Source organism: Haliotis rubra, unplaced genomic scaffold (genome assembly GCF_003918875.1).
Source record: "Haliotis rubra isolate DU_JTF1 unplaced genomic scaffold, ASM391887v1 Scf140, whole genome shotgun sequence".
NCBI classification, from domain to species: Eukaryota; Metazoa; Mollusca; class Gastropoda; order Lepetellida; family Haliotidae; genus Haliotis; species Haliotis rubra.
In genome coordinates, this window is record NW_025765337.1 from 1,027,935 (window position 1) to 1,055,491 (window position 27,557).

The window sequence follows — 27,557 nt, forward strand, 5'->3', positions numbered from 1 at the left end:
TGTGATGCCATGTTATCAGCTGGTACATTCAGCGCCACGCTTTTGTCGATTCAATAGTTTCACTTGGTCAAATTAATCTAGTTTCTTCGTATTATTGTGATATTAACGGATCGATGTCCTGTGTTCAACATTCAAATATCGTCATGAAGTCTCGGAGCATTTCTTCTGCTCAAATTTTGCTCACTTTTTTTTCTAAACTTTTACAAGACTACAGGAGAAACCTTCACACGGTCGACCGCCGAACATTTGCGTAAAAAGGTGGAGCCTAATTAATCACTGTTTTCTTTAGCCCGCGTTCAGCGTATACATTTAATCGACCTTCCTGTTGTGTCAAGGACCAGTTAATTATGACAATAACTGCGACATGCACAGCCTGCGTCATCCCCCGATATAGACGGTGTTTGGTGCCAATACCTGGACACATGGGAACATTAACTTATAACCAGGGGGATTAGGGGGAATGAGGCAGTACACACCTGCCGCGACATGGACATCGTCAACGGCAGTAAATGTTCCTGGAGTGTGAACACAGTGTCTAGGTAAGTTGCCCAGTACTCACCAGGGTGCCACTTTGTCGTCATCAGGTTCGACCAGTTACTGACGTGAGAGCAGTTGACTACTGTCATGACTATTCTCATGGCATTGTAAAACTCGAGTAACCGGGTCAATGATGTATATACCCTGATGCCCATATACCCTCATCTCGTGTACACTTATACCTATCTGGTGAAGACTTATACACGTTTAGCTTCAGGAATATTGAGGTATTTTCATCACTATGTGCAGGTTCTATTCTTCGCGTAGTGGGGCATATCGCCATGTCGTGACTGATACTTGGAATTGCAATGGTTGTCTGTAAGACATGTCTGCAACACACACGGGCCATGTTCCGCTGGTCTACGGAAACTCAGAATATCTCGAGAATTGTGTCAGAAATGAGTCTAGGTCAATGCTTCCCAACATATCTGTCCTGTAAAGGTTACCCGTATATTTGTTCACTGAATGTATTCGCTTTCTCTGCTGTATGAGCCGGAGTGAAACATCTTGCGTGAAACATAATATCGGATTAATTTGGAAAATATATTTTTAGAGTTACTGTATAGTTCTGAAGTCATTGCTAACCTAATTGACACGTTTGGTATTTGCAGTCTTGTTCATTAATTGATCCAAAACAGATTGTCGTGTCCTGAATCGTATCAAACCGGGAGAAGACAATCCAGAGAGAATCCTCGCCCCAGTCTAACCTTGATATATACATGGCTGTATGTTGACCATTAGGCACACAGATACTTTGACTACAGGGAGAGATGAAATGAGGTATTGATCTGATCAATCGTTTAACGACAATCGCTTGGTCAGACTGGACCCCATCAATACGGACAGGTGAGACTGGACCTCCATCAATACGGACAGGTGAGACTGGACCCCCATCAATACGGACAGGTGTTTTCAATAGTTTTAGTGTCAACGTTTGTGTTTAAGTCGTAATACAAAGTTAATAAGAACACCTGTGTCCATTGTTTTCACTGTACTCCAAACATATCGAATGTTTTTGGACATTTTTTAAGTAATCGTTTCCAAATCCATAAGAAATCTCGGCTAAAAGTATAGTCCCTTGTGCAATTCCAGCTATATTCTGAGCATGTGTTTGTTTATTTGTTTAATACTACACTCAGCAATATTACAGTGGTCTGTATATGGACCCGACAATCCAGTAATTGTTGAAGGCAAAACATCCGTGTTTCAAATCATACCATCGAACGAGACAGTTCGGCTATAAATATAATGCCATATGACCTTCAAAGGGAACACATATACACTGAAATGTAATTTGATAATATCTAATGTATTCAATGTTATATTGGATTAAATCACATTTTCAATTGTGAACGTATTTCCCAGATGTGTATCATGAATGAAAGAATATTTTTGCAACAGTTAACCCACTGCTCACATTAACAGCAAACACTGGTGTGGATAACGGCTTTTATAAAAAAATAAACAACATAAGTATTTGCTTTGCGTGGAGACACAATGTCTGACACAAATTTCAGGTATTTGGCGTGAGCTCTTTTTAATGTCACTTCTTTCCAAGCTTCAAATTGTCACAACTAGGAGCAAAAAATATGTTCATTTTTTGCAATGATAGAACGTGTCCAAACAGTGATGACGACATCCCCCTGCATCGTGCGGTGTGACAACGACAACGTCTTACAGCCCCCTCTTCCAGCTACACTGTGTTGTCACCTGTAACGACCGGAACCCAGGGCCGGCCCAGACCTCCACACTCGCCGGAGTGTGTTCATTAATGGCATTATAACAAGCGAATGATGAGGAAGATATCACATTGTCTTGTTTCATGTGGTTTGTTTTCTGCACGGAGAATCCCATGGCTGACATGTTGCATACCGTCAGTGAACCTGCAGACGCCTTACACAGATGTAACCCATACATGCGCCGACGTCTAGGAGATTCCGGATGTTGACGGATATATGTGGGAACGTTTCACGAAACCACACGAAAGTTATATCCTTTGTGCAATAGTTCATAGATTACTGTATTGTTTTATGTCAGGGACATAATTTAATCATGTATCTGCTACTCCCATAATCATCTATGGTCTATATTCCCAGCTCCAGGTGTATCTACCCTGTAGTGCCGATAGTACCCCACACAAACATGTGCAAAGGGAAGATAACTATCCAAATGAAAAACTGGTAACTGACAGATCTGACTTTGGTCCTGTTGCGTCAAAGTTGGTCCTCTTCGAGACGCTCTTTAAGTCTTTGTTAAAAGAAAACATACTTTATTTGGATGTCAAAGTCGTGAAACCTAGACATAGAAAGTGATGAACTTGGAGCTTCTGGAATAGTGCTCCAGCTCAAGGGAAAGTTCATTTTTTTAAAATCATTTAAAGCCAAATACTTTAGTACTCATGCACCAACATATGAAAAAGATTTGGTATCTATATTTTATTTTATCCTATCTGAAGTAGACAATAGGTGGACGGAACTGTCTGCTTGACCATTGTTAAACAAGTCTTGGCACTCAACCGAGGGAGGTATACAGAAACAATGGTTTGTTTCACCATCAAGTTCAAGTCATTCCAGTCTGCGTGTTGTGTGATAAGGACACTTTGGAACACCTCTGAAGTCACAAGTTTGTAGGACAGACAGTGGCGTCATTGTAGTGGTTGGTACACAGATCTCAGGTCATGGCTTTGTAAGAGAGACATTGGGCTCACTGGCTGTGCTTATCTCAAACATCAGATATAATATCCTTTCAAGGACAGATCGTGTTGCTAATGGAGGGTACACGAAATATGCGTATGATGTTTCGAAAAATGACATTTAAGAGACGACATGTGATAGCCGACCTATATATGCAAGGTAGAAACAAGAGCTGACTGCATTGATAGTCATTCAAGTATTCCATGTTGTATTTGAGGGGAGATTTTTGTGTACCCTGCAAGTACATGTGCAGCTACCATGTCGAATCTTCTTATACTGCTTGGGCAATCAGTCAATATTTATTGGGAAAAAGTTTTTGAAACAATTGTTTGCACAACCTCCAGTCCCGACACGAATCTTATCCTTACAGCTCTCGTCTCTGCTTGAGACAACGTGTGTCCTGACATTCCCGTGTTTATCAGCAGGAGCTGGTTAATGGGCAATGTAAGTTTGCCCAGTTGCAACACGTGTACCTAACAAACTGCCGCTCTCAACCTCAAATACGCCTTGCTTCCTTTAGCCAATCAGCACTAGATGCCATTTTGAGAAGATTGTAATTTTTTTGGAAACATACGTTTTTGAGATTCTTTAGAGCAGGATGCATGACCCCTCTAATAAGGAAGGGAACATTAGAAACCAACATTTAACACTGGGGTCCACCGTCATCTTAATATCTGGACACTAATCCCCATCTCTAATCTGGACAGGCAACTAGGAAATATTGTCAGGATTTCCTGGCTCGACTCTTTCAGAGGATCTATGTAAATACATTCACTACACTAATCCGTATAATACCGAGATACCAGTATAATAAAGATAAACATAAATAATTATGTTGCGGTTTGATTATAAATATAACACTTGGTTGCATCTAGTATTGAACGTCTTCTGTTGCATTACAAAACATATCAGGATGCATCAGGAAGAAGAATCCGCTTACTTGATTCCTAATTCGCGGATTAATCGTTCGTGTAAATACGGACACAATTGGCATTTAGGCTCTTAAGTCTAAATTTGGACTCCACCACCGTCATGTATGCTCCCCGTGCCAAACTGAATATAAGTCAGATAACAAAACATCTTCGAGACATTCCTGTTGTCGAGACTCACAGCCTGTTGTCTACCGGAATATGACATACAAATGAGAACCGTCTTTTATCGGTGAAGGATATCATATATGGACTACATATATGCTGAACCAATACTGGTTTTGCTTTATTTGTGACAATTCTCATATTTGTGACATTTGGAAAATAATTTCTTTTTGTTTGAAAGGACTGGTTTTGTCGTAAGTTCTTACCTTGTTTTCGTTAACAGACAATTATGTCGACTCAAGCGAACATCGACACTGAAGACAGTTTGTGTCGTCTGATCACCACCTATTTCCCACATCCGGGTACCTTGCACTGTGGATGTTCTGTGGAAACAGACGACTCAAAATGTCTCTGGTGGCGATGTGGCGATTTTGTGTGTCATATATCTTTTTGTAATCACATCAAATTGTATGTTCATAGGTATTTACATTTCTTATACAAGTGTTAGCGTTACTGAAGTATTCCCACTGACAAATACCAATGCAACATCTAACGACGATATACCCATCTTACCTCTATCACTAAACCCTCGCTGTCATATATCTGCTGCAAAACTTTCCTTTATATCTGGTTACTCAGCCTCGGAAAAATCACAGGAATATGCTTTTTATGCTTTGTGTTCCCTGTAGGCGACAGTTGCGATATTTTACAGAATAACACATTGTTACTAATGAAATATTTTCAAAAGTGTGACATAGTTTTGCGTACATATTTGTTCTATATTTGTTGGCTTTTTCCAAGTAGGCCTTCTCGTACCAAGTGTTGTATATTTGTGTACCTCGCCCTGCTCAGGCCGTTTAAGTTAAATCCATTGTTTACACATTATCTATGAGCAAACGTTTGTTTCTCACCCAACTGCTGTATCTACGTGAAGAGATGCCCTGGCGACCTAGAGGTCAGGTGATGTAACAACAGGCCGTGACGTCATGTTTGCGGCACGTGCCCACGTCTGTTTAGGATCCAGTCGCTAGTATTTGCTGCTCTGTGTATGGTCGAGGCAGGCAACTAGGAGTTAAAAACCCCCGTCCGGATGCCAGTGGTTAGAATTCCACGTTTGGAGAGGATTTACAAATACTTTCAGCTATTTTTGAATATCCAGATCGGAAAGTTTCATTTCTAGCCTCCCCGTCCAGTGAGAGAGAGCTCTACTCTCTCTGTCTGTTGTTTCAGGAGAATGATCTACCTCCAGACGCTGTGCCTACTATTGGCTGGTCTTCACACTGCCTACTCTCAAGACAAAAAGAGCCATGGTAGGATTTTTCTTATTCATGGCTATTCTCATGTACAAAACTGTGTATAAGCATGCGAAAATAACCGATCATGGTATCAGCCATCTGAACTTGCTTTCATATTTTTTTAAATTTTGTCCTAACATGTGTGTAAACATACGTGGGAAGTCTAGCATGGGGCGTATTGTCACAGCCACTGAGATATCACCATATACTTAGCTAAGATCATTATAAATAATCAAATGACAAAAGATTATGAACATATTTATGAACTGAACATGTTTCCCTTTTAGCAAATCTTCAACTCTTTGATCGAAGACATACATGCTGTCGGAAATAGTTATATTGTGGTATGTTTCTGTTGTACAAATGATTCACACCTCTCCCCCGAGTAACGGATTCTGTAATATTTCAGCTATCGCCACAACTACAGGTGACAAGAAGATATTCTGCTACTACAGCAGTTCAGCAAACGCTCGACCGAGTGTTGGGAAGTTTTGGCCGGAGCATTTAGACCCATTCCTCTGCACACATATTATCTTTGCCTTCGTCGATATCACTGAAGATGGAAAGGATCTCAAACCCAACAACTGGAACGATTTGGGGGCTGATGGTAAATTCTAAACTGATGATAGACAGATTAGTGGCAGGAAGCATGTCTGTGGGGCTTAGCATTTTCTGGATAGGCCACCATACAGGCTGATTGTAGGACCTGCTGTACACAAGCATTGGTGGACTGTCTTGTCTGAGATTAAACACCTCTTTTATCAGACATGTTAATGTGTCTATATACAGGTCATACCAAGGGTTTTTAACGATGAATAAGGTGCAGTCCTTCTATAGCAGCTCTACCAACTGGAGTCTGAACGCCTGGTCACAATAGTTGGTCCTGCTCTTCCAGCACACACAGTGTCTCAGTCATTGAACGATCACTTAATGGTTTATCCATGGCGTCATGCAAGAATATCCACCCTCCACAGAATGTAGGCATACGTCTTTACTCTTGTTTTTTGTTTTGTTTTTTGTTTGTCTGGTCCAGACTCGATTATTTACAGAATGACGTCTTTAAGTTAAGCGTTAAGCGACTAGCATTTTGTTACGAACGGTACAAATGATTCTTTAGACTGAATAATGTAAAACACTGTTATAACTTGAATGTTGAATGTAGGCCTGTATGCACGGACCATGAAGCTGAAGGAGAAGAACCCCAAGCTGAAGATCCTGCTGGCTGTGGGCGGGTGGAAGATTGGCTCCAAGCCCTTCATCCCCATCATGGAGAGCGAGGAGAACATGAAGGCCTGGGTCAAGAATGTCGTGAAGTACCTGAGGAAGTGAGTACTTTAACGGCAACGCAACTATAGGAGACATAATATATTACAAAGGGGGCAAATGCAACATATGTTCTACCAGTGATTTTCGCAGATACCTTTGAACAACAGACTCATGACGATTTGAAATCTTGGTAAAAAGAACATGCTCGATTGTACCTAAAAATATGTGACACCGAAGGTGATGGAACATTGCACGACATAAAGTGTGTGACACCAAAGGTGATGAAATATTGCTCGACATAAAGGGAAAGGCTGACGGTTGTAGTTGAAGACATTCCACTTGTAGGCTGTTTGTCACTCTGAATCTTTATGCATCGATTTAACTGTGAAATAGACGAGGCGGTCTTCTCGGTCTGCTTTATGTCTTACTTAGGTGAGTAAATCAGTGGAAAGGAATCTCATACTTATAGTGTGAGGATGCAGTGGACAGCTGTGATCCTTCTGACAATGATGGTGGTACTGGATGGGGTGAATTACACCAAATGAATGTAAACAATATGGGTGATGTATTTTAGAAATGTAGCCTGTCATCCTGGTATGTCATCTTCTGTGACGTTTAGTTGGGGATGATGATGTTGTGTGCGGGGCCGGACAGCGGCAGCAGTATCAGGTGTAATGCATCGACTCGTCAAATATTGTAGAAATCATTGTCAAAAACATCGACTGTAATAACATTGATTTTGGTTTGTTGTTTAAAGCCACACTCAGCAATATTCCAGCTGTATGGCAGCGTTCTGTAAATAACAGAGTCTAAACCAGAAAATCCAGTGATGAGCATCGTTCAAGTCAGCGAGTCTGACCACCCGATCCCGTTAGTCGCCTTACCACAGGCATGGGTTACTGAAGACAAATTCTAATCTGATCTCACGGGTCGACTGTATAACATATCAGGACAGCTGCTGCAGAGCAACAAGAGTGAAAGACCATAATGTGAAATTAAATAAATAAGATTAACGGATTGGGATAAATGGGATGAACTATGGAACAACGTTTGATGACACTTCCTTATGTTCCCCAGATACGGTTTTGACGGTCTGGATATGGACTGGGAGTTCCCTGCTTGGCGAGGCAGCAAGCCTGAGGACAAATATGGCTTCACCATCTTGATGAAGGTAATACATGGCTACCATTAATCTACATGTTCCTGGAAAGCGACATACAAGTAGATAGTGGAATATACACCGCCTCACTCACACACTCACTATCCACGCACAGTTGGTACATTGATGCAAGGTTGGTGGAATCAAGAACACGTGTGAGATGAAATGTCACGACGTGTAGCTAGTTATTACATTTGGTCACACGATATGACACTATCTATTGTATATTTTACGCAATACTATTATGTTGTGTGGTGTCATCACGTAACTAGGTGTGGCACTATGGAGCAGTCAGTTGCTACACCAGCCTGTAACAGGTTGTAACACATATGGTGTAGACAGATTATCATGTTTTAGTGCTGTCAAACAGTAACATAACGCTGTATTTGTGGGGTATCTACAAGAAAGGTGTACAATCAATCGATCGATCAATCGATCAATCAATCAACCAATCAATCAATCTTTATTCCGTACGGAGGAGGCCACAAGCCTATAGTACATAAAGCATACACACATTTATATTCACCCTAGAAGTAACATTTACATTTTTTTCAAAGATTATGTTTTCTTATTAATGTTGCATGAAATATAAACATGGATAAATTCTGAAGCATTAAACTGTTTGTACTTGTTAGTAAATATGTAAATTTAATAATGTTTGGATATCTATAAAATGATTTGGTAAATATGTACAGCGGACAAACAAGAAGGAAATAGTATTCACCTTCGACACAGTTGGCATAGTCTCTCTTGTCGATTAATATTAGTATAGTGTCCAGTTTCTATACATAAATCATGAGATGAGGTGATGGTGCAACTCGGAACTTCTTTACTGTTATCTTGGAGAGATACCAGTCCAAACTGATTTGCGCTTTAAAAGTTTGTAATAAAATCATTTATTTGATAAAGTCAGAGATCCAAACCATGTCTGCACATGAATATACTTAAGTCTTTGAGTCAGTGACATGGTAAAGTTAGGTACGAATAAGATTAACGGATTTGATAAATGGGACGAACTATGGAACAACGTTTGATGATACCAGCTAACGTTTTGGTCATACCATGCGTTACCGAACCGGTTTTAAACAGCAATGTTTTTATATACGTTACCCAATTATTTTGTTTCATTACTGTAATATTGTCATTATCTATGTGCAGGCATGTTAAACAATCTTAACCAGTATTTGATAGCCTTAACTAGAAAAAATATGTACATTGGGAATCTACCACAGTCATCATAGACCCTAACACTAGATGCATCTACGTCAAGAAATCGTTTACAGACATATAAATGGACCTTTTCTATGGCATCGAAATGCTGTAAGCCCCAGACTTCAGATTCATACATGCTTATTGTAGCATCGAATATTTACTGCTTATAGATACATATTGACACCTTCTGAGCTTGTATGGCTACAGCTTTCGTTTTATCTTTGTTTCCACTTAGTTTCCAATTATCACAATAATATTCTAATTAATCCATTTGTCTCTAGACCATTAAAAGTACTGGAAAATAATACGATATCATCTGCAACTGAAAGCAAAAACAGCTGCGTAATATCAGGATGTAGCTGGATGCCATGATTGCATTTTTCATGAATTTGAGTTTCTAATTACTTTATGAAGAAACTAAATAGAATAGGACTTAGGATACAGCCCTGTCTTACTCCTACCTGGCATTTGAAACTTCATTATTATTTCTTACACATAATTTACATTTTTATAAATGCTGCATAATAGTTTATTTATTTTCCTACTTAAACCATTCCATAAAGATTCCATAGTTTATTTCTATTTACCGCGTCAAAAGCTTTCGAAAAATCTACAAAATAAGCATAAAATTTAGCACCTTTAGTGCTTAAATATTTTTTGACGTATCAAACTGTAACATAACGCTGTATTCGTGGGGTATCTACAGCCATGGTGTAGCAGCATATTGTAGAACTACGTGTCAAACTGTCACATATTTGTCGGGTGTCTACAAGCATGGTCTGGTTCCAGGGACTGTATGACGCATTTACTGAGGAGTCCAAGGCGTCGGGGAAGGACAAGCTGGTCTTGACTCTAGCCACAGCATCCAGCACATTCTACATCGACAAGGCCTACGAGGCATCAGAAATATACAAGTAAGTTGCCGTTAGCTACTGGTCATAGTGATGCCTTTAGCCTGTGTAGCAGCTGTGTGTGACATATATCGCCCACAACAGTCAAGCTGACAAGTTGATTATATCATGACACATGAATGTTTCGGTAGTGCTAAATATCCTCGACGGTCTTGTGTATCACCATCTTCATATCATAGAGTATGTAACTTCACGACTGGCTTATTCAGGAAGTAATACGGTCGTCACATAACGTCACAACAATCCACCATGATACCTAATAACATCACTCAAAGAGGTTTCACGTGTGTATGTTAACTGTCAGAACGTTCACACTGTCACCTACTGGCTGGCTGAACGTTCACACTGTCACCTACTGACTGTCTGACTGTTCACATTGTCAGCTGCTGACTGTCTGACAGTTCTCATTGTCAGCTGCTGACTGTCTGACTGTTCACATTGTCGGCTGCTGGCTGTCTGACTGTTCACATTGTCAGCTGCTGACTGTCTGACAGTTCTCATTGTCAGCTGCTGACTGTCTGACTGTTCACATTGTCGGCTGCTGACTGTCTGACTGTTCACAGTGTCAGCTGCTGACTGTCTGACAGTTCTCATTGTCAGCTGCTGACTGTCTGACTGTTCACATTGTCGGCTGCTGACTGTCTGACTGTTCACATTGTCAGTTGCTGACAGTTCTCATTGTCAGCTGCTGACTGTCTGAACGTTCAATTTGTGCAGGTATATCGACTACATGCTGCTGATGACGTACAACTACCACGGGTCCGGCTGGGAGAAAACCGTGGGTCACCACAGTCCGCTCCTCCCACACAGGAGTGATCCCGAGGGTGAACAGAGGCAGTTGTACCAGGTGAGATGACTTAACGTCTGGCGGAAAAAGAGAATACCTGAAAACCACAGGCCCTCGTGTCTTTGCGAGGATTAAAGATGTTAAAAAAACATATAACATTTGAGATGACCCTCGACTCGAAATGCTTCACAGTACAATACATCATAATGTATTGTAATATTTTTTGAATCGTTAATCTTCGCAAGGACACGAGGGCCTGTGCTGAAAACAGCAGTAACTGAAATGGCATAGCTACCTTATGACCACTTTTACAAATTCTGTTTGATCAAAAAAGGAAATATACGCGCAATGTCAGTCATAGTCTATGCATGGGTCCAGAACACTTAGTATAATGATTGTAAAGGCTTCCACATTGTATAATGATTATATAGGCTTCCATATTGTATAATGATTATATAGGCTTCCATATTGTATAATGATTACAAAGGCTTCCGTATTGTATAATGATTAAAAAGGCTTCCGTATTGTATAATGATTAAAAAGGCTTCCGTATTGTATAATGATTAAAAGGCTTCCGTATTGTATAATGATTATAAAGGCTTCCATTGTTAATGATTATAAAAGCTGATAATGATTATAAAGCTTCCGTATTGTATAATGATTAAAAAGGCTTCCGTATTGTATAATGATTATATAGGCTTCCGTATTGTATAATGATTATAAAGGCTTCCACATTGTATAATGATTATAAAAGCTTCCATGTTGTATAATGATTATAAAGGCTTCCGTATTGTATAATGATTATAAAGGCTTCCACATTGTATAATGATTATAAAGGCTTTCACATTGTATTTTGAACTTGGTTGATCTGTTTATAAAGGTGATTAAGGTAGACCATATTTCCGTTTCAGCAATGGTCCATCAGTTACTGGTTGAAGATCGGTGTTCCCAAGTCCAAGCTGATTGTGGGACTCCCAACATACGGCCTCGGGTACAAGCTGACGGACGAGAAGAATCACGGGATAAGGTCTAGTGCCGAGGGCGGAAACACGAAAGGAAAATACACTGGCGAATCTGGCATTCTGTCACTGTACGAGGTATGCACACACACACACATATGTCAATCATATCTCACGGCTGCCCCCTCTCCTCGCACTTGTTCATTCGCACGTCCATATCAACCCGCCAATACATACATAATTCACATAATATATATATATATATATATATATATAATATATATATATAATACAGAGCTACAGATAACTTTTTGGGTCATTGAGTTATGTACTCGCTTGTGTTCATCTCAATTGGGTATCCTAATTTTCCTTTGAGTAACCAAATAAATTGTACTCACCTCACTCAAACTCAATTGGGTATTTTGCCATTTTCCATTAATTTTAAAAATATAATAAAGTTTAAATGTTAGTGTTTGTTATTTATGTTTCATCTGTAATATGAAAAATTATAAGAAAGACTGCAAGTTGTCACGTTCATGTCCTGAAATAGAACCTCTCAATATACCTCAGTTATTTTATCTATCCACCGGTACCCAAGCTAAGATTTGACATTTTTGTGTGTACGCATGTAAGATCACATTTATTGAGTATTTACAAAAATTCAAGCGTACTTGTACGCAATAGACTTAATAGGAATTGAGTTTTCCCAAAAACAATTGCGTAATTTACGCAGATACGCAGCTTATCTGTACCTCTGTTATATATCTATCTATATCTATATCTATATCTATATATATCTATCTATCTATCTATATATATATATATATATCTATATATCTATCGATATATCTATCTATGTATCTATATTATAATATGTGTTGTATGAAAGAAATGGTAGTGATAGGACAATGGACATTTGGGTTGTTTTTTAACTTTATAACAGAAGAAAACATGCACATGCACGCATTTTGTTAAACTGACTGGAGTCTGATCTACATAGTCATCCATCAAACAATAACCTTACCGTCTACGTCAATGTAAGGCAATAAGTTAAAACAACATAGTATCTGACTATTTAGTATTTCCTGTGAAGATCTGTGACAAAATCTGTCTATCTCTATATATTGTACACACATGCATCTCTCTGATACACCCCGTATTATCTGTCAGATGTAGATCTGTGACAAGATGAATTGATCTATACATCTAATATTCCCCTTATTGCCTGATGTAGATCTGTGACAAGATGTATTTGTTCTACACATCTAATATTCCCCTTATTGCCTGATGTAGATCTGTGACAAGATGTATTTGTTCTACACTTCTAATATTCCCCTTATTGCCTGATGTAGATCTGTGACAAGATGTATTTGTACTGCACATAGAATATTCCCCTTATTGCCTGATGTAGATCTGTGACAAGATGTATTTGTACTGCACATAAAATATTCCCCTTATTGCCTGATGTAGATCTGTGACAAGATGTATTTGTTCTACACATCTGATATTCCTTTTATTGCCTGGTGTAGATCTGAGACAAGATGTATTGTACTGCACATAGAATATTCACCTTATCGCCTGATGTAGATCTGTGACAAGATGTATTTGTACTGCACATCTAATATTCCCCTTATTGCCTGATGTAGATCTGTGACAAGATGTATTTGTTCTACACTTCTGATATTCCCCATATTGCCTGATGTAGATCTGTGACAAGATGTATTTGTTCTACACTTCTAATATTCCCCTTATTGCCTGATGTAGATCTGAGACAAGATGTATTTGTTCTACACATCTGATATTCCCCTTATTGCCTGATGTAGATCTGTGACAAGATGTATTTGTTCTACACATCTAATATTCCCCTTAGTACCTGTCAGATGTAGATCTGTGGCAAGATGTATTTGTTCTACACATCTTATATTCCCCTTATTGCCTGATGTAGATCTGTGACAAGATGTATTTGTTCTACACATCTTATATTCCCCTTATTGCCTGATGTAGATCTGAGACAAGATGTATTTGTTCTACACATAAAATATTCCCCTTATTGCCTGATGTAGATCTGTGACAAGATGTATTTGTTCTACACATCTTATATTCCCCTTATTGCCTGATGTAGATCTGAGACAAGATGTATTTGTTCTACACATCTGATATTCCCCTTATTGCCTGATGTAGATCTGTGACAAGATGTATTTGTTCTACACATCTAATATTCCCCTTATTGCCTGATGTAGATCTGTGACAAGATGTATTTGTTCTACACATCTAATATTCCCCTTATTGCCTGATGTAGATCTGTGACAAGATGTATTTGTTCTACACTTCTAATATTCCCCTTATTGCCTGATGTAGATCTGTGACAAGATGTATTTGTTCTACACTTCTAATATTCCCCTTATTGCCTGATGTAGATCTGTGACAAGATGTATTTGTTCTACACATCTAATATTCCCCTTATTGCCTGATGTAGATCTGTGACAAGATGTATTTGTTCTGCACATCTAATATTCCCCTTATTGCCTGATGTAGATCTGTGACAAGATGTATTTGTTCTACACATCTAATATTCCCCTTATTGCCTGATGTAGATCTGAGACAAGATGTATTTGTTCTACACATCTAATATTCCCCTTATTGCCTGATGTAGATCTGTGACAAGATGTATTTGTTCTACACATCTAATATTCCCCTTATTGCCTGATGTAGATCTGTGACAAGATGTATTTGTTCTACACATCTAATATTCCCCTTATTGCCTGATGTAGATCTGTGACAAGATGTATTTGTTCTACACATCTAATATTCCCCTTATTACCTGATGTAGATCTGTGACAAGATGTATTTGTTCTACACATCTAATATTCCCCTTATTGCCTGATGTAGATCTGTGACAAGATGTATTTGTTCTACACATCTTATATTCCCCTTATTGCCTGATGTAGATCTGAGACAAGATGTATTTGTTCTACACATCTAATATTCCCCTTATTGCCTGATGTAGATCTGAGACAAGATGTATTTGTTCTACACATCTAATATTCCCCTTATTGCCTGATGTAGATCTGTGACAAGATGTATTTGTTCTACACATCTAATATTCCCTTTATTGCCTGATGTAGATCTGTGACAAGATGTATTTGTTCTACACATCTAATATTCCCCTATTGCCTGATGTAGATCTGTGACAAGATGTATTTGTTCTACACTTCAAATATTCCCCTTATTGCCTGATGTAGATCTGTGACAAGATGTATTTGTTCTACACTTCTAATATTCCCCTTATTGCCTGATGTAGATCTGTGACAAGATGTATTTGTTCTACACATCTAATATTCCCCTTATTGCCTGATGTAGATCTGTGACAAGATGTATTTGTTCTACACATCTAATATTCCCCTTATTGCCTGATGTAGATCTGTGACAAGATGTATTTGTTCTACACATCTAATATTCCCCTTATTGCCTGATGTAGATCTGTGACAAGATGTATTTGTTCTACACATCTAATATTCCCCTTATTGCCTGATGTAGATCTGTGACAAGATGTATTTGTTCTACACATCTAATATTTTCCCTTAGTACCTGTCAGATGTAGATCTGTGACAAGATGTATTTGTTCTATACATCTTATATTCCCTTTATTGCCTGATGTAGATCTGTGACAAGATGTATTTGTTCTTCACATCTTATATTCCCCTTATTGCCTGATGTAGATCTGTGACAAGATGTATTTGTACTGCACATAGAATATTCCCCTTATTGCCTGATGTAGATCTGTGACAAGATGTATTTGTTCTTCACATCTAATATTCCCCTTATTGCCTGATGTAGATCTGTGACAAGATGTATTTGTTCTACACATCTAATATTCCCTTTATTGCCTGATGTAGATCTGTGACAAGATGTATTTGTACTGCACATAGAATATTCCCCTTATTGCCTGATGTAGATCTGTGACAAGATGTATTTGTTCTACACATCTAATATTCCCCTTATTGCCTGATGTAGATCTGTGACAAGATGTATTTGTTCTACACATCTAATATTCCCCTTATTGCCTGATGTAGATCTGTGACAAGATGTATTTGTTCTACACATCTTATATTCCCCTTATTGCCTGATGTAGATCTGTGACAAGATGTATTTGTTCTGCACATCTGATATTCCCCTTATTGCCTGATGTAGATCTGTGACAAGATGTATTTGTTCTACACATCTGATATTCCCCTTATTGCCTGATGTAGATCTGTGACAAGATGTATTTGTTCTACACATCTAATATTCCCCTTATTGCCTGATGTAGATCTGTGACAAGATGTATTTGTTCTACACATCTAATATTCCCCTTATTGCCTGATGTAGATCTGTGACAAGATGTATTTGTTCTACACATCTAATATTCCCCTTATTGCCTGATGTAGATCTGTGACAAGATGTATTTGTTCTACACATCTAATATTCCCCTTATTGCCTGATGTAGATCTGTGACAAGATGTATTTGTTCTACACATCTAATATTCCCCTTATTGCCTGATGTAGATCTGTGACAAGATGTATTTGTTCTACACATCTAATATTCCCCTTATTGCCTGATGTAGATCTGTGACAAGATGTATTTGTTCTACACATCTAATATTCCCCTTAGTACCTGTCAGATGTAGATCTGTGACAAGATGTATTTGTTCTACACATCTGATATTCCCCTTATTGCCTGATGTAGATCTGTGACAAGATGTATTTGTTCTACACATCTAATATTCCCCTTATTGCCTGATGTAGATCTGAGACAAGATGTATTTGTTCTACACATCTAATATTCCCCTTATTGCCTGATGTAGATCTGTGACAAGATGTATTTGTTCTACACATCTTATATTCCCCTTATTGCCTGATGTAGATCTGAGACAAGATGTATTTGTTCTACACATCTGATATTCCCCTTATTGCCTGATGTAGATCTGTGACAAGAAGTGTATTGTTCTACACATCTAATATTCCCCTTATTGCCTGATGTAGATCTGTGACAAGATGTATTTGTTCTACACATCTAATATTCCCCTTATTGCCTGGTATGTAGATCTGTGACAAGATGTATTTGTTCTACACATATCTAATATTCCCCTTATTGCCTGATGTAGATCTGTGACAAGATGTATTTGTTCTACACATCTAATATTCCCCTTATTGCCTGATGTAGATCTGTGACAAGATGTATTTGTTCTACACATCTAATATTCCCCTTATTGCCTGATGTAGATCTGTGACAAGATGTATTTGTTCTACACTTCTAATATTCCCCTTATTGCCTGATGTAGATCTGTGACAAGATGTATTTGTTCTACACTTCTAATATTCCCCTTATTGCCTGATGTAGATCTGTGACAAGATGTATTTGTTCTACACAAGATCTAATATTCCCACTTATTTCCCTGATGTAGATCTGTGACAAGATGTATTTGTTCTACACATCTAATATTCCCCTTATTGCCGGATGTAGATCTGTGACAAGATGTATTTGTTCTACACATCTGATATTCCCCTTATTGCCTGATGTAGATCTGTGACAAGATGTATTTGTTCTACACATCTAATATTCCCCTTATTGCCTGATGTAGATCTGTGACAAGATGTATTTGTTCTACACATCTAATATTTTCCCTTAGTACCTGTCAGATGTAGATCTGTGACAAGATGTATTTGTTCTATACATCTGATATTCCCTTTATTGCCTGATGTAGATCTGTGACAAGATGTATTTGTTCTTCACATCTTATATTCCCCTTATTGCCTGATGTAGATCTGAGACAAGATGTATTTGTACTGCACATAGAATATTGCCCTTATTGCCGGATGTAGATCTGTGACAAGATGTATTTGTTCTTCACATCTAATATTCCCCTTATTGCCTGATGTAGATCTGTGACAAGATGTATTTGTTCTACACATCTTATATTCCCCTTTTTGTCTGATGTAGATCTGTGAGAAGATCCAGCACGAAAACTGGAAAGTGGAGTGGATCCTTGACCAGAGAGTACCGTACGCCCACGGCAAGGGAGAATGGGTCGGCTTTGAGTCTCCCGACAGCATAGCACTGAAGGTAATGTACCTCCTGATGATGTACGTTCCATGTATCCCATACATAGCGGCCAGGTACATCAATACATCCGTCATCTGCTTGTGAGTGTAAACTAAGTGTTCCTCGTGAGCTATTCCATAGTGCACCATTACTCAGTATTTTGTTTTATCCCATAGTTGCCAAGATCCGCAGATAATTGGCTGGAGTGCCCCACGTTTCACTACTGTTGTTAATGTGTAGTCTCAGCACCACTAGACATGTCCGTCCAGAAGATACTTCGAGGGCCTGACAATTGCTGCTTCGTGGTCACTTAGGGTGATCATTTTGTGAAGCCAGTCAGACTTTACGGCCTCGTAACAAGTCACAGCGAAGCGCTGATTGCTTTTCAAAAACTGACCATGCTCAGGCAGTTCTGAATATAAGTTATAAAGACCGTGCTGTCATGGTGCTGTGGATATTTAATACAGCCATTCGGTATTGAGCGCCGTGTCGACGTATTTTTGCTACGAATCGAGTCTGTAGATAAAGTCGAAACGTTGTAGAAAGCTGACACGTGACTATCTGAAGTACTGATACACGTGACTATCTGAAGTACTGATACACGTGACTATCTGGAGTACTGATACACGTGACTATCTGAAGTACTGATACACGTTACTATCTGGAGTACTGATACACGTTACTATCTGAAGTACTGATACACGTTACTATCTGGAGTACTGATACTATCTGTTACTGATACACGTGACTACTGATACTGACACCTGACTATCTGAAGTACTGATACACGTGACTATCTGAAGTACTGATACACCTGACTATCTGAAGTAAGTACTGACACACTGATACTGACTATCTGAAGTACTGATACACCTGACTATCTGAAGTACTGACACACCTGACTATCTGAAGTACTGATACACCTGACTATCTGAAGTACTGATACACCTGACTATCTGAAGTACTGATACACCTGACTATCTGAAGTACTGATACACCTGACTATCTGAAGTACTGATACACCTGACTATCTGAAGTACTGATACACCTGTTACTATCTGAAGTACTGACAGAGAGATAAGGCATCTGACGAAATGTGACTCCGGCGTCCAGGACCTGTTTCCCCGACCATCTCGGCTGATGTTTGTTTAGTAGTGAGTTGTGAGTGTCTGTAAGTTGAAAGCAATCACCACAAGATTGAGAAACTGAGGTGCATGATCCAATACAAAGTCTAAAAGTTCTTTTTAAAACCAAAGTTTGCTAAGTCATAAAAAGTTGGCCAAGGAAATAGTGCGGAAACCCAGAGAGGATATGAGTGAAGCTTTCAAGCAAACACGTACTTGTTGTAGTGTTCACAAGAAGACATGGGAGAGATAAGAATCAAGCCTCAGGCCCTTGAAGTACGGAAGCTTTTTAATATTTTAATCCCGGAACATGTGCTGGTCATCCGTCAGGCAGAAACCACGTGGCAAAGTGTGGTTTAGGTGTCGATAATGTGTCAAACTCCCCACAAACAGTCCAGTTTATGATCACCCTGGTGTTATTTGTGTAGCTAAGGGTCTACACAGGCCGGTGTATGGTCGCACAAGTGTTATTTATTTAGCTTCAGGAACACAGGCTGTTTGTCACCGAGAGACATTGAGAGTGGGGATTACAGCCAACAGGGCTAGCAAGTACATGCATGCTTTAGTGTGAGTGGAAGTGGTTATGTAATGATGATGACGAATGGTAAATCTGCACACTGTACATATCTGCATAGGTCGTCACACTGTGATAAATCCTTAGTCTTGTCTCGTGGCATGGCAGCTGTTGTGATTGCATTTTTTTCTTGTAATGTCGACACTTTAAAACGTTATTCTTCATCTGAAACTTAGTGAAGTCTGGCCACCTTGACGCGGGTGTATGTAGTCAACAAGCTGTAAAACATAGCTGGAGAAAGTTGAAATCAATACAAATTTGAAAACAGAAACCGGACTTAACATACTTCTAGCGATGGAAATTTAATGACACAAACGATAGGTTACATTGAATTCAAGTCGATGCTTACACAGTTAATACATTCTTTATGTTCTAGATGTTGACGAGTATACAGAACTAGCTTCTCACTAATATTTGTGCAAGTATTCACAATCAGGAGTCACGACAATGTGTTCAGCTTTGGAACGCGATATTTTTGTTCTTCAATGCAGTTAGTCTGGATTATTCTTTCCAACTACAATGTTATTATCCATCAAGAGGAGTGTTTGTTTGCTCATGGATGGTGAACATCTGTCCTCACTTTTCTCACAGGGTCATTGTAAGGATGGGGCTCCTCCTGCCGCAGGACATTGTTGTAGATTCAGTAAATGGATGTTTGAGGTGACGAGGGCAGTTGGGAAGTTGGTATTTTACCTTCCACGGAACCATAAACAAGATACTGAGGTTTAACAGTTTGCAGCGCTGTATACAAATTGCTCAATTATCCGTACTTCAGACCACCTCCGTGTGAGCCAAGCCTCCTCCAGGAGAGTTCAGTGTTCGATGCTATGCAAGTGTCACACCAAAAGGTACTTGTCGGTAACCTGCCTGGCGGACCCAACCAACACTGGGGTGCGTGGAGTCGGTGTATTTATGCTAGAAGTATTTATGCTGAAGCGCTGGGCTAGCACTGTAAAATCGTCAAACGTTGAATCGCATTTTAACTGACTTCTTCTCATCCCATTGTTTATTCCCAGGCTAAAAACATCATCAAGCGTGGCCTTGCAGGCGCCTTCGTGTGGTCGGTGGAGATGGACGACTTCAGTGGTCACTGTGGCGGTGCCAAGTACCCCCTGCTCCGGACGATCCACGACATCCTTCTGACCGAGCACGGCACCAAGGTGACCAGTGTTGCCGGGCACACGGACAAACAGCCAGACCCTGGTGAGACTTTGTATGTTTTGGCTTTTTGATTGCTTGTATAATCAGTCTTCTTGTAATCTTTTAAAGTAACGTTACACGTTAATATATTGTTCATTGTTCGTTTAATGATTGTTCGTAACTAGTGAAAACAAATAATATAAGACTTTTACATAAGAAATAAACATGATTTGCTTAAAAAGTAAGATAAGTGTATTTGAAGACTTGGGACAAAGATGCACATTGATGTATTCTATGTTATTTTAACTGAGGATCACCCAGTAACTTCTAATTATGCCAGTGTCATATACCTTATGTTTGTAAACTTCTTATACACTTGTATGCTTTTATATACGTCTTAGGTCGGCGAATTAGCACATTTACAGTAAGAAAATCTTATGAGAGCTTGATCATACGTTGAGATGGATCTTGTCTGACACCTGGTGTCTGTGTACTTATCGTGGGACATGATTCCGTGTCTGGGCGCAGCGCTGTATATATCGTGGTACACTGGTAGGGTCAGCGCTGTATATCGTGGTACACTGGTAGGGTCAGGGCTGTATATCGTGGTACACTGGTAGGGTCAGGGCTGTATATCGTGGTACACTGGTAGGGTCAGGGCTGTATATCGTGGTACACTGGTAGGGTCAGGGCTGTATATCGTGGTACACTGGTAGGGTCAGGGCTGTATATCGTGGTACACTGGTAGGGTCAGGGCTGTATATCGTGGTACACTGGTAGGGTCAGCGCTACATGTATATCGTGGTACACTGGTAGGGTCAGCGCTGTATATATCGTGGTACACTGGTAGGGTAGCATCGTATCGTACACACTGGTAGGGTCAGGGTATATCGTGGTACACTGGTAGGTCAGCGCTGTATATCGTGGTGCACTGGTAGGGTCAGCTGTACGTGTACACTGGTAGGGTCAGTGGTACACTGGTAGGGTCAGCGCTGTATATCGTGGTGCACTGGTAGGGTCAGCGCTGTATATCGTGGTGCACTGGTAGGGTCAGCGCTGTATATCGTGGTACACTGGTAGGGTCAGCGCTGTATATCGTGGTGCACTGGTAGGGTCAGCGCTGTATATCGTGGTGGTAGGGTCACTGGTAGGGTCACTGCAGCACTGTATATCGTGGTACACTGGTAGGGTCAGCGCTGTATATATCGTGTGGTGCACTGGTAGGGTCAGCGCTGTATATCGTGGTCAGCACTGGTAGGGTCAGCGCTACATGTATATCGTGGTACACTGGTAGGGTCAGCGCTGTATATATCGTGGTACACTGGTAGGGTCAGCGCTACATGTATATCGTGGTACACTGGTAGGGTCAGCGCTACATGTATATCGTGGTACACTGGTAGGGTCAGCGCATGTATATCGTGGTACACTGGTAGGGTCAGCGCTACATGTATATCGTGGTACACTGGTAGGGTCAGCGCTACATGTATATCGTGGTACACTGGTAGGGTCAGCGCTACATGTATATCGTGGTACACTGGTAGGTCAGCGCTACGTGTACATCGTGGCGCTACACTGGTAGGGTCAGCGCTACATGTATATCGTGGTACACTGGTAGGGTCAGCGCTACATGAATATCGTGGTACACTGGTAGGGTCAGCGCTACGTATATCGTGGTACACTGGTAGGGTCAGCTGTATATCGGGTCAGTACGGTCAGCTACATGTATATCATGGTACACTGGTAGGGTCAGCGCTACATGTATATCGTGGTACACTGGTAGGGTCAGCGCTGTATATCATGGTACACTGGTAGGGTCAGCGCTACATGAATATCGTTGTGCACTGGTAGGGTCAGCGCTACATGTATATCGTGGTACACTGGTAGGGTCAGCACTACATGTATATCGTGGAACACTGGTAGGGTCAGCGCTACATGTATATCATGGTACACTGGTAGGGTCAGCGCTACATGTATATCGTTGTACACTGGTAGGGTCAGCGCTACATGTATATCGTGGTACACTGGTAGGGTCAGTGCTACATATATATCATGGTACACTGGTAGGGTCAGCGCTGTATATCGTTGTACACTGGTAGGGTCAGCGCTACATGTATATCGTGGAACACTGGTAGGGTCAGCGGTACATGTATATTGTGGTACACTGGTAGGGTCAGCGCTACATGTATATCGTGGTACACTGGTAGGGTCAGCGCTACATGTATATCGTGGTACACTGGTAGGGTCATTTTATGTATATTCAGCGTCACGCACTTTTTATACAAGAAGGTAGAATGGTATTGACAGCTGAACACCTTTTCATACAAGAAGGTAGAATGGTATTGATAGCTGAACGCCTTTTCATGCAAGAGGGTAGAATGGTATTGATAGCTGAACGCCTTTTCATGCAAGAGGGTAGAATGGTATTGATAGCTGAACGCCTTTACGTAGAAAACGGTAGAATGGTATTGACATCGGAACGCCTGTACGTAGAAAACGGTAGAATGGTAAGGACATCGGAACGCCTGTACGTAGAAAACGGTAGAATGGTAAGGACATCGGAACGCCTTTACGTAGAAAACGGTAGAATGGTATTGACAGCGGAACGCCTTTAAATACGAACAGTAAAATGGTTGGAACAGCGGCACGCTTTTAAATACGAACAGTTAAATAGTACTGACAGCGGTACGCCTTTTCATACAAGAAGGTAGAATGGTATTGACATCTGAACACCTTTTCATACAAGAAGGTAGAATGGTATTGATAGCTGAACGCCTTTTCATGCAAGAGGGTAGAATGGTATTGATAGCTGAACGCCTTTACGTAGAAAACTGTAGAATGGTATTGACATCGGAACGCCTGTACGTAGAAAACGGTAGAATGGTAAGGACATCGGAACGCCTGTACGTAGAAAACGGTAGAATGGTAAGGACATCGGAACGCCTGTACGTAGAAAACGGTAGAATGGTAAGGACATCGGAACGCCTTTACGTAGAAAACGGTGAAAATGTAGGGACATCGGAACGCCTTTGAATACGAACAGTAAAATTGTTTGGACAGCGGTACGCCTTTTCATACAAAACGGTAAAATGGTATTGACATCGGAACGCCTTTACGTAGAAAACGGTAGAATGGTAAGGACATCGGAACGCCTTTACGTAGAAAACGGTAAAATGGTATTGACAGCGGAACGCCTTTACGTAGAAAACGGCAGAATGGTATTGACAGCGGAAGCCGTTTCATACAAAACGGTAAAATGATCAAGACATCGGAACGCCTTTACGTAAAAAAATTGGTAAGGACAGCGGAACGCCTTTGAATACGAACAGTAAAATTGTTTGGACACGGTACGCTTTTTACGTACAAAACTGTAGAATGGTATTGACATCGGAACGCATTTACGTAGAAAACTGTAGAATGGTAAGGACATCTGAACACCTTTACGTGCAAAACGGTAGAATGGTAGGCCCAGCGGAACGCATATACGTAGAAAACTGTAGAATGATATGGACATCGGAACGCATGTACGTAGAAAACGGTAGAATGGTAAGGACATCGGAACGCCTTTACGTAGAAAACGGTAAAAATGTAGGGACATCGGAACGCCTTTGAATACGAACAGTAAAATTGTTTGGACAGCGGTACGCCTTTTCATACAAAACGGCAGAATGGTATTGACATCGGAACGCAGTTTCATACAAAACGGTAAAATGATCAAGACATCGGAACGCCTTTACGTAAAAAAAATGGTAAGCACAGCGGATCGCTTTTGAATACGAACAGTAAAATTGTTGGGACAGCGGTACGCCTTTTCATACAAAACGGTAAAATGGTATTGACAGCGGAACGCCTTTACGTAGAAAACGGCAGAATGGTATTGACAGCGGAACGCCGTTTCATACAAAACGGTAAAATGATCCAAACATCGGAATGCCTGTGGTAAGCACAGCGGATCGCCTTTGAATACGAACAGTAAAATTGTTTGGACAGCGGTACGCTTTTTTATACAAAACGTAAAAATGGTATTGACATCGGAACGCATTTACGTAGAAAACTGTAGAATGGTAAGGACATCGGAACGCCTTTACGTGCAAAACGGTAGAATGGTAGGCCCAGCGGAACGCATATACGTAGAAAACTGTAGAATGATATGGACATCGGAATGCCTATAAATACAAAACGGTAGAATGGTAGTGACAGCGGTGTACGTATATAAAACGGCTCGCCTGTATATACATAGCAATTTAGTGGACAGGTTTACACTTTGTAGTAATTGTGAGGTTGGCGCTGACACTACGTCTATGTAATGGTGTACATTTTACTGCAACATCAAAGTGAGTCAGGAGATGAGTTTGTATCATGGCGCTACACCTGTAACAGCAGATGACGGAAGGGACTGAATTCTAAATATTACTTTGCGTTCAAGTGTTATGTTCATGTGTTATGTTCAGGTGTAATATCCAGGTGTTATGTTCAGGTGTAATATCCAGGTGTAATATTCATGTGTTATGTTCAGGTGTAATATCCAGGTGTAATGTTGGACATATAACGGAGCCAGTGCTTGGAGTCGGTGTATATTTTGGCCAGAAATCATGAAATGGTTGTGGTTGTTACACTGCATGTGCTGATTGGCTAGGTGCTACGTGGGTGTGAGAACCTGCTCGTGTGTGGTATAACCAGGCAATATCGAGGGGTGTGTAGCAATGTGTACACCTGCACTTGTCACACTTACTTCCATATCTAAGATGTATTCTTTGATTCTACATTTGTGTTAACGATGTTCTCAGTATGTGACTGTATCTTTAACCTACCGAGACAAAAGTCAACCCATAAACGTTGTTATCCGGCATATGTTCACTTCAAGGCTTACCAATCTGCATGTATCTTTCATGTACACTTGATAATTGATCAGTATTGCAAGCATACGAATACTATGAATACACGAGACCTCATAGTGTACGTTTCAAGATGGTAACATCTCGGTGTCCTTTACTTTATCACGTGGTATATTCTCCAGGCAACATTGACTGCAACAAAGTCGGCCTCGGCATCTACAAAGACGACACGTCCTGCCTCCACTTCAACCTGTGTGTTCCTGCTGACCCCAAGGGCTTGAGAGCACTTAAGATGGTGTGCCCCAAGGGCACCAAATTCGATGACGAACTTAAAATCTGCAACCATGCCAGCAAGATTGACTGTTAACCTGTTAACGGTTCCTATCACTTCATCTCCTAATACCCATGTCTCATCTGTGTTTGTCATTGTAAATACTTCTACTCACTATGTATTGTGATGCTGTCCACCACATCGATGTGCTTCCATCCCAGCTTGACCGCTCATCTCCCATTAATTCACAACTGGTCATCTCAGAGAAGTTAATGATCTTCGTCAACTGCCTGTCAAACCCCCATTTCCTACATATTCTGATATGCAAAATTCAAGGTCAACCAGACACTTCAGACGAAACAGAATTCAGAAACACAGGGCTGAATGTTAAAAATCACTTAGTGTGTTATGTGAAAAACCAGCTACTGCAAAGTCCAGGTACTTTGTACTGTTTCCAGAATAAACTCTAATCCGTAATCAGTAACATTTCCAGTACGAAGATCATGAATGTTGTCGGTAGGAGACCAGGACTTCCTCACAGAGCCATAATATATATCCGTGTCAGCTGGGCTGGAAGCAGGTGATTGGGCGGAGGTGGGGGATCCCCGAGTACAGGATTGGTAGTAGACGGTGGACGGATACAGCACCTGGACAATACGTCCAGTACAGAGCACTACTGTAGAAGCTGAAAGGAATTGTTTAATGTTACATATTTATTCAGACTTTAGTACGATAGGTTACAGGTAATCTTGAGGCCCACACATTCTCCTGCTGGATAGATCAAAATCTCGGTCTCATTAACTCTTCCTTGTGTACAACACACACACATTACTGGGCGTTACTAGACATGTAGTGCATGTCTTATATTAGTTACAGACTCTCCTGATCTCCGTGAAATATGTAAGGGTGTTGTTGTGGAATGTATGGGTGGGCCAGACAGCTGCTTGACTCACCACGTAGCCTATGTATAATACACTTTAATCCGACTAGACCTCTTCCCCAGGACATGTACATTCACCCCTGCTTTCCCTCCAGCCAGACCCATAGCTCTGGTCCTGATCATCGCACGACTGGTTAGATGTGTATATACTGACACCGACATCTAGCACTCATATTCTGTTATCTGTGGAGAACATGATCGTCAATGTACGCGTGTGACGAGTCCCGACTCAAGTAGGTCAACTTGTGGTCTGTCCAGATCTACACCGACGTGTAACGGCTTTCAAACTGTATCATAATTACGAATAAAATGTGATTTTATGATGTTTCTGTCTTATTGACAACGTCGACACGTCAGTGGCGTGAACCCTGGGGTGGAGGGACGCGCGTTGAGAGTGGATCAATACCGCAGATCGGTGATCTGCTTCATACTGAGAATGAGGGATCTCCTGCAGCATACTCGGAGAGCGTGATCTCCTGGAATTAGGAATGTGTGTGATGAATTAGGCAGATGAATGCGCATGTGTTAAACTGGGTGAACACAACGTCACATTACAAACACGTTTGGTGCCAGCCATAGTGTAATCAGGAGGGCATAGATACCGCTCAGCTCAGTCAATGACATGCAGGTGGTCGATAGTGTTCCAACACCACCCAGTGGGACGCGAACTGTGAATACACACTGCCTTCTAGAACATGCCAATGCAATATATGTTGTGGGTAACATCGCTGAGCTTCTGCG

At 40.6% G+C, this 27,557-nt stretch overlaps 1 protein-coding gene across 1 annotated transcript; it reads left to right on the plus strand.

Annotated features, from left to right (window-relative positions):
• Positions 1-486: 486 nt before the first annotated feature.
• Positions 487-27,130, plus strand: LOC124268880 (chitinase-3-like protein 1). The gene is made up of 11 exons (XM_046703906.1): positions 487-539; positions 5,495-5,574; positions 5,969-6,166; positions 6,722-6,884; positions 7,903-7,996; positions 9,986-10,110; positions 10,825-10,954; positions 11,806-11,991; positions 17,834-17,956; positions 20,650-20,836; positions 25,788-27,130. Exons 1-11 carry the CDS (start codon positions 487-489, stop codon positions 25,970-25,972), a joined length of 1,524 nt encoding a protein of 507 aa, XP_046559862.1. The 3' UTR covers positions 25,973-27,130.
• The last annotated feature ends 427 nt before the right edge of the window (positions 27,131-27,557 follow it).